The following is a 13,282-nucleotide window of genomic DNA, read 5'->3' on the forward strand; positions in this document are numbered from 1 at the left end:
TAGTGTTAGGGTGATGAGTCCTTTCAATAGTGCAAGCTACTTTCTCAGCTCTTCCTTCAGTTACCTTTTCAACCACCTCCCAGCATCCAGCCAGCACTGGAGCACTAATGATATTGGCTCTGGTATCTCCCCATCTAGGATGAGGACTGCCTGCCTTCTCCCATTCCCAGATCTCTCACCTTCAAAACACCAGAGTGGACAATAGAATTACCCACCCTCCTTGTATCTATCCATAGCATTTCCAACTGCCTCAGAAGTCTGAAGGGAAATTCATTTCATGTTTTTCGCTGAAAAAAAGTATAAATCATAAATTTAATCTCACCTGGCTACAAGAGGAAGGCTAAGTGTGAGTTTCATGCATTATAAAATGTAGGCAACCTGAATTCTTTAGTGAACTCAGGTTGACAAGCTTTTGAGCCAGTGTGACTTTTAGGCAAAGAACCTGCTAAAACTTCAAAGCAGATTTTTCTTAAACTGGAGGCATTTTCTTGAGCTTTTTTTTTTTTTTAGGTTATTTTCTTTTTTTTCAGAACCCAAATGGAAACAAACCAAAAAGGAGGTTTACTGGAAATATACTAGTTTAGCCCACAGAATTAAAGAAGAAGCCTAGATTACTTTGGAGACTCGCAGGCTAGAAACCAGAAACTCAGATGCTGTCTCTCTTCATCCTCGGAGAGAGGAAATAGTGCTTCAAGCAGCTCCAGTACCACAACCTCTTAGCTAAAGAACTTCTCTTTCCTAGGTTCAGCTTGAGAGATCTCTGGGGGAAATTGGCCAGGCTGACATCACATCCTTACCTATTGGACTACTCATTGTGGCCAGGAGTGGATGGAGTAATAGCTTATGATTGACCCAGCCTGGGTAATGTGCCCACCCTATAGCCGGGCAGGAGGAATAGGGAATGGCCCATTATCAGAAGAATGAGATGTTATAATAATATATAGACATGGACACTGGAGAAATCAAGATCTGGGTATATATATAATTTGTGTCTACCTCAAGTGAAATTATTTCAAAATTCCATTACTTAAACAATGGAGTGATATTTGTTCCTAAGGGTCACTGCTGATACTCTCCAGAGAAGCCTATATTTCCCCATCTACCATGACTACTGGAGCTTCTACATAAGTGGTGAGGATCCTGGGAACCCAATGGCTGGCTCACATGGTCTAGAAGCCCACCAAAAGCAAAATTACTGTTAGCCTAGACTAACTTCTTCCAGAGAGGTCTACCACCTTCCCCAGCTATGTTTTCTAGGGAACTTACTTGGGCATCTTTGTATATCCCTGACATCCATACTCACCATCCAATTAAAAAGCCCTGAACGTGTGCTTTCTCCAGTACTCTCGTTCCCATTTTGCTTTGGGATTACTCTTCCATCTTCTCTTCTGTCTCAATTCCCTCCCAGGCTTATTCACTAATATTACTAGTTTGTTTTGTAAAAAAAATGCCCCCACATACTTGATCCAGTCACAGAACATTCCCTCTTCCTCTTTGGCTAATTTGTCCCAAAAGAACTGATTGTCTTGCAGCCTCACAAAAAGAAGACTCACTCTCCCACACCCAGTGCCTCAATTAGGATGTGGGGTCAGACTTCAGATCATTGCTCTTCTATGTTTTAAATGTCTCTGTTTCTAAAGACATGTGCCATCCAGTGACATCAGGAAAGGAGTAGAGTGCAGTGGTTAATGATCTTTAGAACCAGATGGCTTTGAATCTTGGTTAAACCATTTAGTAGCTGTGTGTAAACTTGGCCAAGTTACCTAACTTCGTTTTCTCTCTTCTATAAAAAAAGGAAAATGATACCTACCCTAGAAGCAAAAATAAAAGAATCAAAACAAAGTGCTCATGCTTGACAAGTAGCATTCAGTAAATGTTTGCTATTAAGATCATCCTCTCCACTCCTTCTTGTGGTCATCTACCATCCTCCGCGATTCATCTCATTCATTGAAGCTTCTAGCATCTGGCTCCACAGCATATGAATGTTCATTAAAGATCCTGGCTCCTCAGTTCCTTGACCTCCTCAATATGAATGTTTTTATTCTCCCTTCCTTTTCAGCCACACATACCCACAAACCTCATTATAACTGGGAACTTCTACCTCTGCAGCATTAAATTCAAACATCTGATTCTGACCGAAATCTTCTAGGCTTTCGGCCTTCAGTTCATTATTCTGTAACATCTATTCCTAAAACTCATTGAGGATTCCAGTCCTTCATACCCTTATCAATAACCTCCCATTATCACTCCTCTATCTAGTCAACCACTCTCTTGTCAATAGCCTCAACATTTGTTGCTTCCTTTTCTTTCTACTGAATGCCCTCCCACCAGCACTATTACAGACTCCACCCTACATAAATCCAACTGAACTACCCTGTTTTTATGCCCCTGGTGTGGACTGTGATTGGAGAAAATCACATATTAAATATTTACCCTATCTGTGATTAAGATGAGAAACAGATGGAAAAATAAAGAGTCCTGGTGGCTTTGCAGCTGCAGTTTTAGTTTTTGAAGTCCCACCTCGTTCCTGCCACTCTTACTTTGATTCTAGGAACTACCTCAGTGTTCTTGCTGTGAGCCAATAAATTTAAACTTCCTTAAGCTAGATTAAATTGAGTTTCTATCAAAATAATCTTGACTAATATTCCCCCTTCCATCCAAGAGTGGTTTTGTACCCCTTTTTTGTGCTGTCAATAACACCCAATTCTTACCACTGTATTCTTTGAAAAGAATGATGTCTAATTTATCTATGATTACTTTAGCAATTATCACACTGAATTGTTGTTATCTATTATTTGTTTATTGCTATCACTTGAGAGGATTGCAACCTTGGAAATAATAGTTTCTCAGTCTATGTGAGATGAATGAATGAATGAGCAAATGAACAGATGAAGAGTGAACTAAGATTATGAGCTGTGGTATAAAAAATATCTGGATTTGAATCCTGGCTCTATCACTTATTCTCTGGGTGACGTGGAGCAATTTGTTTAGCCTCTCTGAGCTTTGGTTTCTTTGTTCCTTGTAAACTATAAAACGTGGATAATAATGCCTACCTTTCAAAAATATTGTTAGGATTAAATGAGAGAAGTACAAATGCCTAGTGCCATATAGGGTACATAGAAGAACTCTGTAAATAGTAGCTTTAAAAAAGGGAAGATATTGAAAGACACAGCAAAGACAAGTGGAGGGGATTCATTGGTTGCCAGTAAGAAGAGTAGTGGCTTAGTTTATGTCTTGGACCTCTGGGAAGGGAAATATACTGGATAATTTTAGGACAAAAGTTAACTGGAAAAAAATGGTTGAACAAAGAAAACCACCACGGTAGAGAGGAACCAAAAGTGTTTACTAAACTGTAAGTTCTGCAACAGGAACAAATCTGGAGGCATCACTTTACCAGTATTTAAGCTATACTATTATACAAGGTTATAGTGACCAAAACAGCATGGTACTAGCACAAAAATAGAGACATGGACCAATGGAACAGACAGAGAACCCAGATATAAAACTATCCACATATTGCCATCTGATCTTCGACAAAACAGACAAAAACACACACTGCAGAAAGAAGCCTTATTAAATAAATGGTGCTGGGAAAGTTGGATAGCCACATGAAGAATGAGACAGGACCCCTACCACTCACCATTCACAAAAATTAATTCGAGATGGATAAAAGACAAACCTAAGACATTAAACCAAAGAATTCTAGAAGAAAATGTTAAAAAAAACTCTTCTAGATATTGCTCTAGGCAAAGGATTCATGAAAAAGACCCTAATGGCAATCACAGCAACAACAAAAGTTAATAAATGGGATTTGATTAAAATAAAAGGCTTCTGCACAATCAAGGAAGAAATCAACAGAGCAAATAAACAACCTACAGAGGGGGAGAAAATATTTGCAAGCTATACATTTGATAAAGGGCTAGTAAGCATAATCTACAAAGAACTCAACCAAATCAGCAAGAAAAAAAATCAAACAATCCCACTGAAATTGGGTAAAAGACGTAAATGAAAGTTTTCAAAACAAGGTAGACTAATGGTCAATAAACATATGAAAAAACGCTCAATGTCACTAATCATCAGGGAAATGCAAATCAAAACCACAATGAGATATTACCTAACTCCAGTGAGAATGGCTTTTATCAAAAAAATCCCAAAACAATAGATATTGGTGTGGATGCAGAGAGAAAGGAACATTTACACACTGTTGGTCGGACAGCAAACTAGTACAACCTCTATGGAGAATAGTATGGAGATTCCTCAAAGAACTAAAAGTAGACCTACCACTCGATCCAGCAATGCCACTACTGACCCAAAGGAAAAAAAGTCATTTTATCAAAGAGACACTTGCACTGGAATGTGTATTGCAGCACAATTCACAATCGCAAAGGTGTGGAATCAACCCAAATGCCCATCAATTCATGAGCGGATTAATAAAATCTGCTATATGTATACCATGGAGTGCTACTCGGCCATAAAAAAGGAATTAATACCTTTTGTAATAATTTGGATGGAACTGGGAGACCATCTCCTCAGTGAAGTATTGCAAGAATGGAAAAACAAACACTGCATCTACTCACTATTAAATTGGAACTAACTGATCAGCATTCATGTGCACAGATGGAAGTAAAACTCAACAGAAATCAAGCAGGAGGGAGGGCGGAGGAGGAGATGGGTGAAATCACACCTAATAGGTACAATGTACACTATTTGTGTGATGGGCACACTTATAACTTTGACTCAAGCACTACAAAAGCAATCCATGTAATCAAAACATTTGTATCCCCATAATATTCTGAAATAAATAAAAATAAACACAGTTCTTTGAAGAGAATGATGGTATCTATTTTATTAATATGTACTTAGAATCTAGCACTATACCTTGCAAATGTCTATTGAATAATGAATGAATATTGATTAGGAACTTGTTAGATTCTCAGTCTTTATAAGAAATGTATGGATATAATATTATTTAAAACAATATTAACATAAATCTAATATAAATTTAAATATTAAAATATATTTTAATATAAAAGAAATATAAACTTTTTTAAAATATGGAAAATCAATTCATTTAATCAACAAATATCATTGAGTATCCACTGTGTGCAAAGAACCTAGAAGATAGAAGGGGAAGCATACATAATCTCATCCTCAAGAAACAACTATTAATATTTTGAGTATTTTTCCTATCTTCTTTTCCTTTTCTTAGGAAATGTATTTTGTGAATTCACTTTACTACATCAGACAACCATATAAGGTAATCAACAAATAAAAATTTCAATATATGTATGGCCTTTTAAGTAAAGAGGACCTTCCAGATTTCCTTTCAGTTGCCTTGACTTTACAAGTCCCATTTATGCATATGAAGCTTGAAATTTAAGGAAAAGTGAAGAAGAGAAATGTGGAAAAATTACAAAGAAGTTTAATTCACATTTTTTTAGCCTTTGGAACCCCTTTTCACAAAACTTCAACATACTGTCATTTTAAATAATTGTTAAAATTTCAGTTTAGGAAATTTCCCCAGTCTTCAACCTTGCTTTCCTTGTATAAACAAGAGATTCAAGATTTGGGACGTGAGACCCTGATCTTGACAGTGAAGGGAAAATGTAAAACTCTTCTTTCAGATTAGACCTGTTTTGCTCCCAATGGAATCTGAAGCATTTAAAAATCCATCCAATATTTATAATGACACCCAGGCATTTTCCTTTTCATCATGATGGGAGATATTAAGTCTGACAACCAGAAACAGTGATCACAGGAATAGTCACCTCTTTACCCTTAATTTTCACAGCATTAAAATAATCTGAATTTTAAGTTTTGTATCTTGCTGTTTCAGTTATCTAACAAGCATTTTCCATGCCACTAAAAATTACCTATAAAAGTGATTAGTATTTAATGGCTACATAATCTGTTGTATGAATATACCAAAATTTTCTTAACATTTTTCTTTTTTGGATATTTGTTTTAGTTTTCCAACTTATTTATTATCAAACACACTACAATGAAAAGCTTTGAGCAAAATGTTTTATTTTAGATTATTTCCCCAGCAAAGGTCTCCCCAGAAGGCAATTACTAGTTCAAAAGGCATAAAAGTGTTTTAAGTTGTCAATACATTCTGTCAACTGACTTCCACTAACAGCATAAGAGAGTGCCTATCTCACCACACCCTTACCTGGGTAATCTTAAAATAAGGGGAAAATGTTTTGACTAATTTGATAGATAAAATGCTATCTAATTTTAACATATTTTTTGGATCAATATTGAGGTTCAATTCTTGGCATTTTGGTTCTTTTGTCTATGAATTTAAGTGTTCATTTTTCTTTTACGATGTTAATGTTTTATTGATATATGTAAACGCTATAGAAATATAAACCTAGTGTCTCTCATATTTCTTATGGATATTTTTCTCAGTTTGATTTTTGCCTTCAACATCCACTCAACACATATTTATCTGAGTCTCCTCAATGTGTCAGTCAGTGGTCTAGTCACAAGGATGAAACAGATATTCTCTGCCCTTCGTGATCTCACAGTCTAATAGGGGAGGCAGGCAAGTAAACAATGATTGCAATAAAGCTTTCACATCGTCCGCTAAAAGTACAAATAGGCTATAGTGGATGCACTAATTGAAGTGAGTGGTCAAATCTACATGTTGCAGCCAAGAAAAGGCTTCACAGACAAGATAATTTCTAACTAAGCATAAAAAGCTGACAATATTACTAGAGTGAAAAGGAAAAAGGTGGAAAAAAACACTCCAGGCAGAGGAACATCTAAAAACAGGGCCACAGAGTGGGTTGGTTAGGTAGCTGAGTAAAGTGTCAGGCAAGTCCAGAGGAAGAAGAGGCTGGAGAGATCTCAGAAGTCACATAATTTTTAAAATTATGCATAACTTTAGATTTTCAATGAAGTCTGATTAAGCTTTTCCTTTCTGATCTCTTACATAATGTTTAAGCTAAGAAAGTCCTTCCTGGCTCAGAGATTTGATGCTTACCTTCATTTTCTTCTGTTTCTGTTTTTAATACTTTGATTTTATTTCATTTTACATTTAGCTGTTTAATCCATTAAGAGTTGACTTTGGTGTATGATGATAAGCCTCATTTGGATTTTTTGCTTGTTGTAATGTTTATCACATACACATGGTTCACTTTAGCTGCTTTCTGTAACCTTATTTGGCTAATGGGTAAAAATAAAGAGTGCTGAATATCTAATAAAGAGCACTATTCGCAAGTGGTGACAATGCTAGGAAAAACAAAAGAAATTTCATTGGGGTTTGCTGTTTTAATACTTAAATATCAAAACTGAACTGTGCCAAACACTACAGGTGCAGACTTGTAGCCGTTTAGGGTCCTGGTTTTCAGAGCAGCAGTGCTACTTTGTATTTACAGACTGCAAATTTTTAAGGAGCCAACTGTATTTCCACAGATAGCGATTTATTTTCATGACAACAGAAGAGGGAAGAGGGAGAAGGAATATGTCACTGCTGGCTTGTTTACTCCTACCGGAAATCAGGTGGAGTCAGGTTTCCTCTCCTGATGCTGGCTGGAAATTGACTGGGATTAGCATCTCTGTGCTATACAGGCCAGATACTGGGCTGTGAGCCGAAATCTGTGATTGATTAATAAGGCAAGAGTAACCTGGCTAGAGTCGCTCTGGACTCCCCCAGATTCCCCTGTTGTTACTTCACAGGATTCTGAAGACCTGTCCACCAATGACAGGGCTCCTTACTGGAAAAACCAACTACTGGAGAGTGCCAAGAGTCCCTGGCAACGTCCCGCGGCTTTTGAAAGCTGAGGGGGAAAGACTGGTCGGCAGGGCAGTTAGCGGAGGAGAGCTCCTATGCCTCGGGAAGAGCAGGCTCTCAGAATGGACACCCCACCCCCTGAAGAACCGTTAGATAAGCAAATTGAAAAACTGAACAACGAGGAAGAGAAGATGGAGTTTAAGGAACTGGATGGTCTGAGGGAAGCCCTGGCAAACCTCCGGGGACTGTCCGAGGAGGAGAAGAGCGAGAAGGCGATGCTTCGCTCCCGCATCCAAGAGCAGTCCCAGCTCATCTGCATCCTGAAGCGGAGGTCGGATGAGGCCCTGGAGCGCTGCCAGATCCTGGAGCTGCTCAACACAGAGCTGGAGGAGAAGAGGATGCAGGAGGCGGAGAAGCTCAAAGCCTCTGGTGAGCATGCCCGGAAGCTCGAGGAACGCTTTATGACCCTGGCAGCCAACCACGAGTTGATGATCCGCTTTAAGGATGAACACAAGAGTCAGAACATCCAGCTGAGGGAGGAGAATGAGAAGCTGAGGCTGGAAAATAGCAGCCTCTTCAGCCAGGCTCTGAAGGATGAGAAGGCCAAAGTATTGCAGCTCACTGCCCAGAGCGAGGCCCTCACCAAGGAGCTAGAGACTCTGAAACATAGGTGTGCTGAGGATGCCTTCCAGGCGCAGGCCCGTGAGAAGGAGCTGCTGGACCTACAGAGCCAGCAAGCCTGCACCTACGCGGAGGAAACAGAGCAGTTGCGCAGCCAGCTGCAGAGCCTCAGGCAGCAGTACCAGCAAGCCATGGAGCAGATGGCAAAGGCAGAGGAGATGCACAACAACCTGAGCCAGGAGCTGCAGGCCAGGCTGCAGACCGTCACCCGGGAGAAAGAGGAGCTGCTGCAGCTGTCCATGGAAAGGGGCAAGGTGCTTCAGAACAAACAAGCAGAGATCCGCCAACTTGAGGAGAAGTTGGAGACAGCAGATATGGCCAGGAGGCATGCCCTAGAAAGGTTTGAGCAAGAGGCAGTGGCCGTAGACAGCAACCTAAGAGTCCGGGAGCTTCAGCGCAGAGTGGATGGGATCCAGAAGGCCTATGATGAACTCAGACTGCAGTCAGAAGCCTTCAAAAAGCACAGCCTGGATCTTTTAAGCAAGGAGCGAGAACTCAATGCCAAACTCCGCCATCTCTTCCCATAAGGAAGCTTCTGCTGTTTCTGGCCTCCAGTTTAGAATTCAAATATTTGTGCCTTAACATTATGACAAGAGTAAAGATGATATCCCATTTATTATACTTTTAAGCACAAAAGGCAACTCAAAGAAAAGCTACTTTATTGCTGTTACTATTGTAAAACTAACATTAATTTTCAGAATACACAAGATTTACCAGATTTTCTTCTGTGTCTTTGAAATCTTCCTGTATTTACTAGCAATATCTCCCCGTACTTCATACTTTATTTATTCTTAGCCACAGGTATCTTCATATATCTTAAGATTTCAAATTAGCAGCTTATATGATTTAAGTGAATTTAAAATGTGCCACTGTGGGAAAAAAATTAACACAATTAACCATTGTAGATAGGTAGGTGTATACTATAGTCTCCCATAGTTGAGACTGTAAGCAAGTGAATATCAGCATTATAATAGCATGGATACTTTGCAGGAAAAAAGGGTCTGATTTTATTTTATTTTACACTAGCTTGGAAAATGAAAATTGAGATCATTAAGTTCTTTACCAAAGTGGCCAACTTTATTGCACTCATTCTATATGAGAAAGAAGATTCAAATAAGTTAAATCAACATTATTTTTATTTTTCTTGCAAGTGTAGGTCACATTCCATTTTCTTGGTTTTCTTCTTAATAAAGACAGAATTTATATGTATTATAATGCAAATATCAATCGCTTCATTTAATATTGCACAATATGCTATAGGAAAAAAGCCCCACTTTGAGATAACAAGTCATAGCAGACTGGGTATGATCTACACAGTAATTCATAGCAATTGTTTTTTGTTTATATTAGCATTTTTTATAATTAACTTTTTCCATTTTTAAAAAATATTAAGCTGAACGTATATGTGTATACTTACAGCATTTTGGTAGTAATACCCAAATTCTGTAGGAATAGTTATAACAACAGATAATAGTTATATATATTTATGTGAAGTTCTTAATAACTTAAAGTTCTTAAAAGTAGTCATAAAAATGTTTTATATTCCTTGTTTCCTTGTATTTAGTTGATATATAAACATGAATATATCTCAAAATAGATTGTAATGTAGTATTTTTCTCACTCATTTGGAGTACCAAGAGTTACATAACAAATTGGATTTACTAAAAAGTATTACTCGGTGACTTTTTAATAAACCATTTCCAACCAAGTGTTACTTTACCTCAGGTAATTTTTAAAACCCATTTTCTCACATTTCTATTAAGATTATACTATTAAAAAATTTTTTCTCATCAAAATAAAAACCAGCTTGCTGGCTTCAAAGGACTATTTACTTCCTCTTACAGGGTACCAAGAATCAGAACATAGGAATTCACTTAATCATGATATCTTTTATTGGGTTCATACTGTTTATCATTGTACTGAAGCAATTTGGATGAATTGTTTTATTTAATCCTCAGGATTATTCAAGAACATAATGATGTTTATTTCTATGTCAAAAAGAGGAAATGTGTTTCAGTAATTTGCATAAGGTCACTTGGTCACTGGGGGAACTGAGATTTTGATGACTACACCACACTGAAAGATATGGCCTACGGCCAGGTGCTGGGATAGGCATTGAGAATAAGCATAAAAAAAGCAGCATGAAAGAGCCGCCCCCGCCCCCGCCAGTCTAGTCTAGGGGGGAAAAAAAGTACATACAAGATAATGTATTTTCCCAGGCCGTGTTATGAGGTCACGGGGGTGAGGGAAGCGGGACGTGCAGCATCTAACCCTGCCTGGGGGTAAGGATTGGGATGGTTGGGAGGACTCCCAGGGATGAGTCACATAGGAGTTGACCCATAAGCTGGTTCTTAAAGAACTAGTAGAATTCCTTCAAGCGGAGAAAAAGGAGAAGGCTTTGAGACAGCGTTGTGCAGAAGGTATAGAAGTATTTTAAAATGTCCAGAACACTTGGGGAAATCATAAGCAGTTAAGAGGCGGTGCGGAGAATTGTCTCTACACAAAAACTGGAAGAGTAGGTTGAGCCCAGAATACAAGGACCTTGAAAGTCAGGCAGGCTCGTTATACTGGCCGGGTGGGGGTGGTGGAGGGAGTTGGCGGAGAGGGTGACGAGGATGTAGGGCGACGGAGGGGAGGAGCAAAAGTACAAATGAAAGCCACAGACTGAGCCCTCCTCCTCCTCCCACCCAGGTTCAGGCCGCTCTGCTAGGCACATGGTGCGCATGCGTGCAGTCACCGTCCCACCTCCCTCTTGCGCAACTAGCACGTCCGAACTCTGCCTACCCGCCCCCAGCTGTAGCCTGTGTGTGGTGGTTGTTGACACCTGTTTGGTGCCCAGCCTGCGGGAAGGAGGTCTCTGAGCAGCGAGCGGGATTCGGGAAGCGGGCTGAGGGCCATTTGGGTAGGAATCCCGGAGTCCCGATTACTGGAGTGTCGTCCCTCTTAGGTTCCACGGACTCCTTGTTAGGTGAGGTAGGGTACGTCTGGAGGATCGCGAGGGTGGGTAGAGTAGAGGCGTGTGTCCCCTAAAACGCAGGCACAAAGGAAGAGACCCAGTTGCCAGGGTCTAAGGACGGTACTGTTCCAAGCCATCCTAAGGAGTGTGCATCATATTGATCCATATAAAATTGCCGTTTAGTATATCCTCAGTGTTGGATATGGGCCACTTATAAAGTTCACTCTAATACCCTTTTGAAAGATTTTAAAAGGAAATCAGGAAATGAAAATAGAAGGCCAAATCTGGGTGCCTAGAAAACAACTGAGGAAGAGCCACGACATAGGCTAAGGAAGAGGAATGTGCACCTACCATGTGTCGAGTGCTTTTCATTTCACCCTCATACCAAATTTTCAAGGGAGGTTCAGTAATCACTATTTTACTGATGAAAAAATTGACAAAATGGCCCAGCGCGGTGGCTCACGACTGTAATCGTAGTAGTCTGGGAGGCCGAGGCGGCTGGATCGTTTGAGCTCCGGAGTTTCAGACCTTCCTGAGCAAGAGCGAGATGCCGTCTCTACTAAAAATAGAAAGAAATTAGCTGGACAACTAAAAATATATATAGAAAAATTAGCTGGGCATGGTGGCACATGCCTGTAGTCCCACCTACTCAGGAGGCTGAGGCAGTAGGATTGCTCGAGCCCAGGAGTTTGAGGTTGCTGTGAGCTAGGCTGACGCCACTGCACTCTAGCCTAGTCAACATAGTGAGACTCTGTCTCAAAAAAAAAAAGAAAGAAAAAATTGACAAAAATGTAAATTCACCCATTCACCCCCTCCAAACTACTGCCTTTGAGGGGAATTTTAAAAAGGAAACAACAAAATTCCTTTCTAAAGCAGACCTATAATCCCTGGTGAATTTTTCTGCAACATCCACAAGCAGTAGCCCTAAAATGAAAGTCAGCAAAGCACAGATTCTAAAACCAAATAATGTGTGAGCAGTGCTGTGTAGCTGGTAAGTGTGATCTTTTGTGTTACCTAAATTGTATGCCCTTCAGTGTGCCTCTGAAGAACTTGTCTGGTTCCAAAAAATTATGAAAGAGAGCTTGGAAAGAGAAGAGCTACAGGAAAAGTGAACTGTGAACTGATATTTTCAGAATACTGGCTCTTGCTTCAGTTAGTGAGAATGAGTTCAAGTTAATCTGTTTCTAGCAAACAAAGTATTGATAGAAAATCTATGTCTCCCTAACTGTACTATATTAAACGGTTATTGAAAGAACATTGTTTGAAGTAGCACCTGCCGAGGTTCCTGCTGTTCTACTCAGCCCTGTTGACCCAGCTACCTAACCGTGGATCAGGGCAGGGATGATTCTGCTCCCCACTATGGCAAGACCAAAAGAACTGGGCAGACTTTTGAGATACCACCTCTTGGCACACTAATAAAGGGAAGAGGACCATGACCCTAACTGCTCTCCCAAAAGCATATCTTGCCTTTCCAGACAGCTTGCCTTTCAGTGTCATTGGCCAAAATTGGTCCTATGCAAATACCTCAGCCAAGAATCTTCACGAGGTGTCTTGCCATCATGATCTATTTAGACCAATCAGGATGCATCCTTGAGATAGGAATGAGGCCAGTCTGTACCACATAGTGGGAAAGGCTACCTGACAAAGGCAGGGCTCTGCCAGCAGGGTTGAAGGGGGTGGATGTTGGGTGGACCCTCAACAATGTCTGCTCTGCTACATTTAGGTTGCCAGAGACTTATCAGGCAGGATAAGTGTTATCTTTATCTTTAATCATGTCTTGGCCTCTTAAAAAAGTTGTTGGAATTTGGGGAAGTGGCCAAGAATAGGCTTTTCTGATCATTGTCTATCTTCCTAAGAAGAAACTGGATGATATTTTCCAAACTCTAGGAACATTTTATTAAACAGAG

The 13,282-nt window shown here is 39.8% G+C and overlaps 1 protein-coding gene across 1 annotated transcript; it reads left to right on the top strand.

The window, feature by feature from the left end:
• The first annotated feature begins 946 nt into the window (after nt 1-946).
• CCDC89 (coiled-coil domain containing 89) lies at nt 947-8,946 on the top strand. The gene is made up of 2 exons (XM_069470483.1): nt 947-973; nt 7,819-8,946. The coding sequence occupies exons 1-2, from the start codon at nt 947-949 to the stop codon at nt 8,944-8,946; spliced, it is 1,155 nt and encodes a 384-aa protein (XP_069326584.1).
• Nucleotides 8,947-13,282: the final 4,336 nt, after the last annotated feature.

Source organism: Eulemur rufifrons, chromosome 6 (assembly GCF_041146395.1).
Source record: "Eulemur rufifrons isolate Redbay chromosome 6, OSU_ERuf_1, whole genome shotgun sequence".
NCBI lineage: Eukaryota > Metazoa > Chordata > Mammalia > Primates > Lemuridae > Eulemur > Eulemur rufifrons.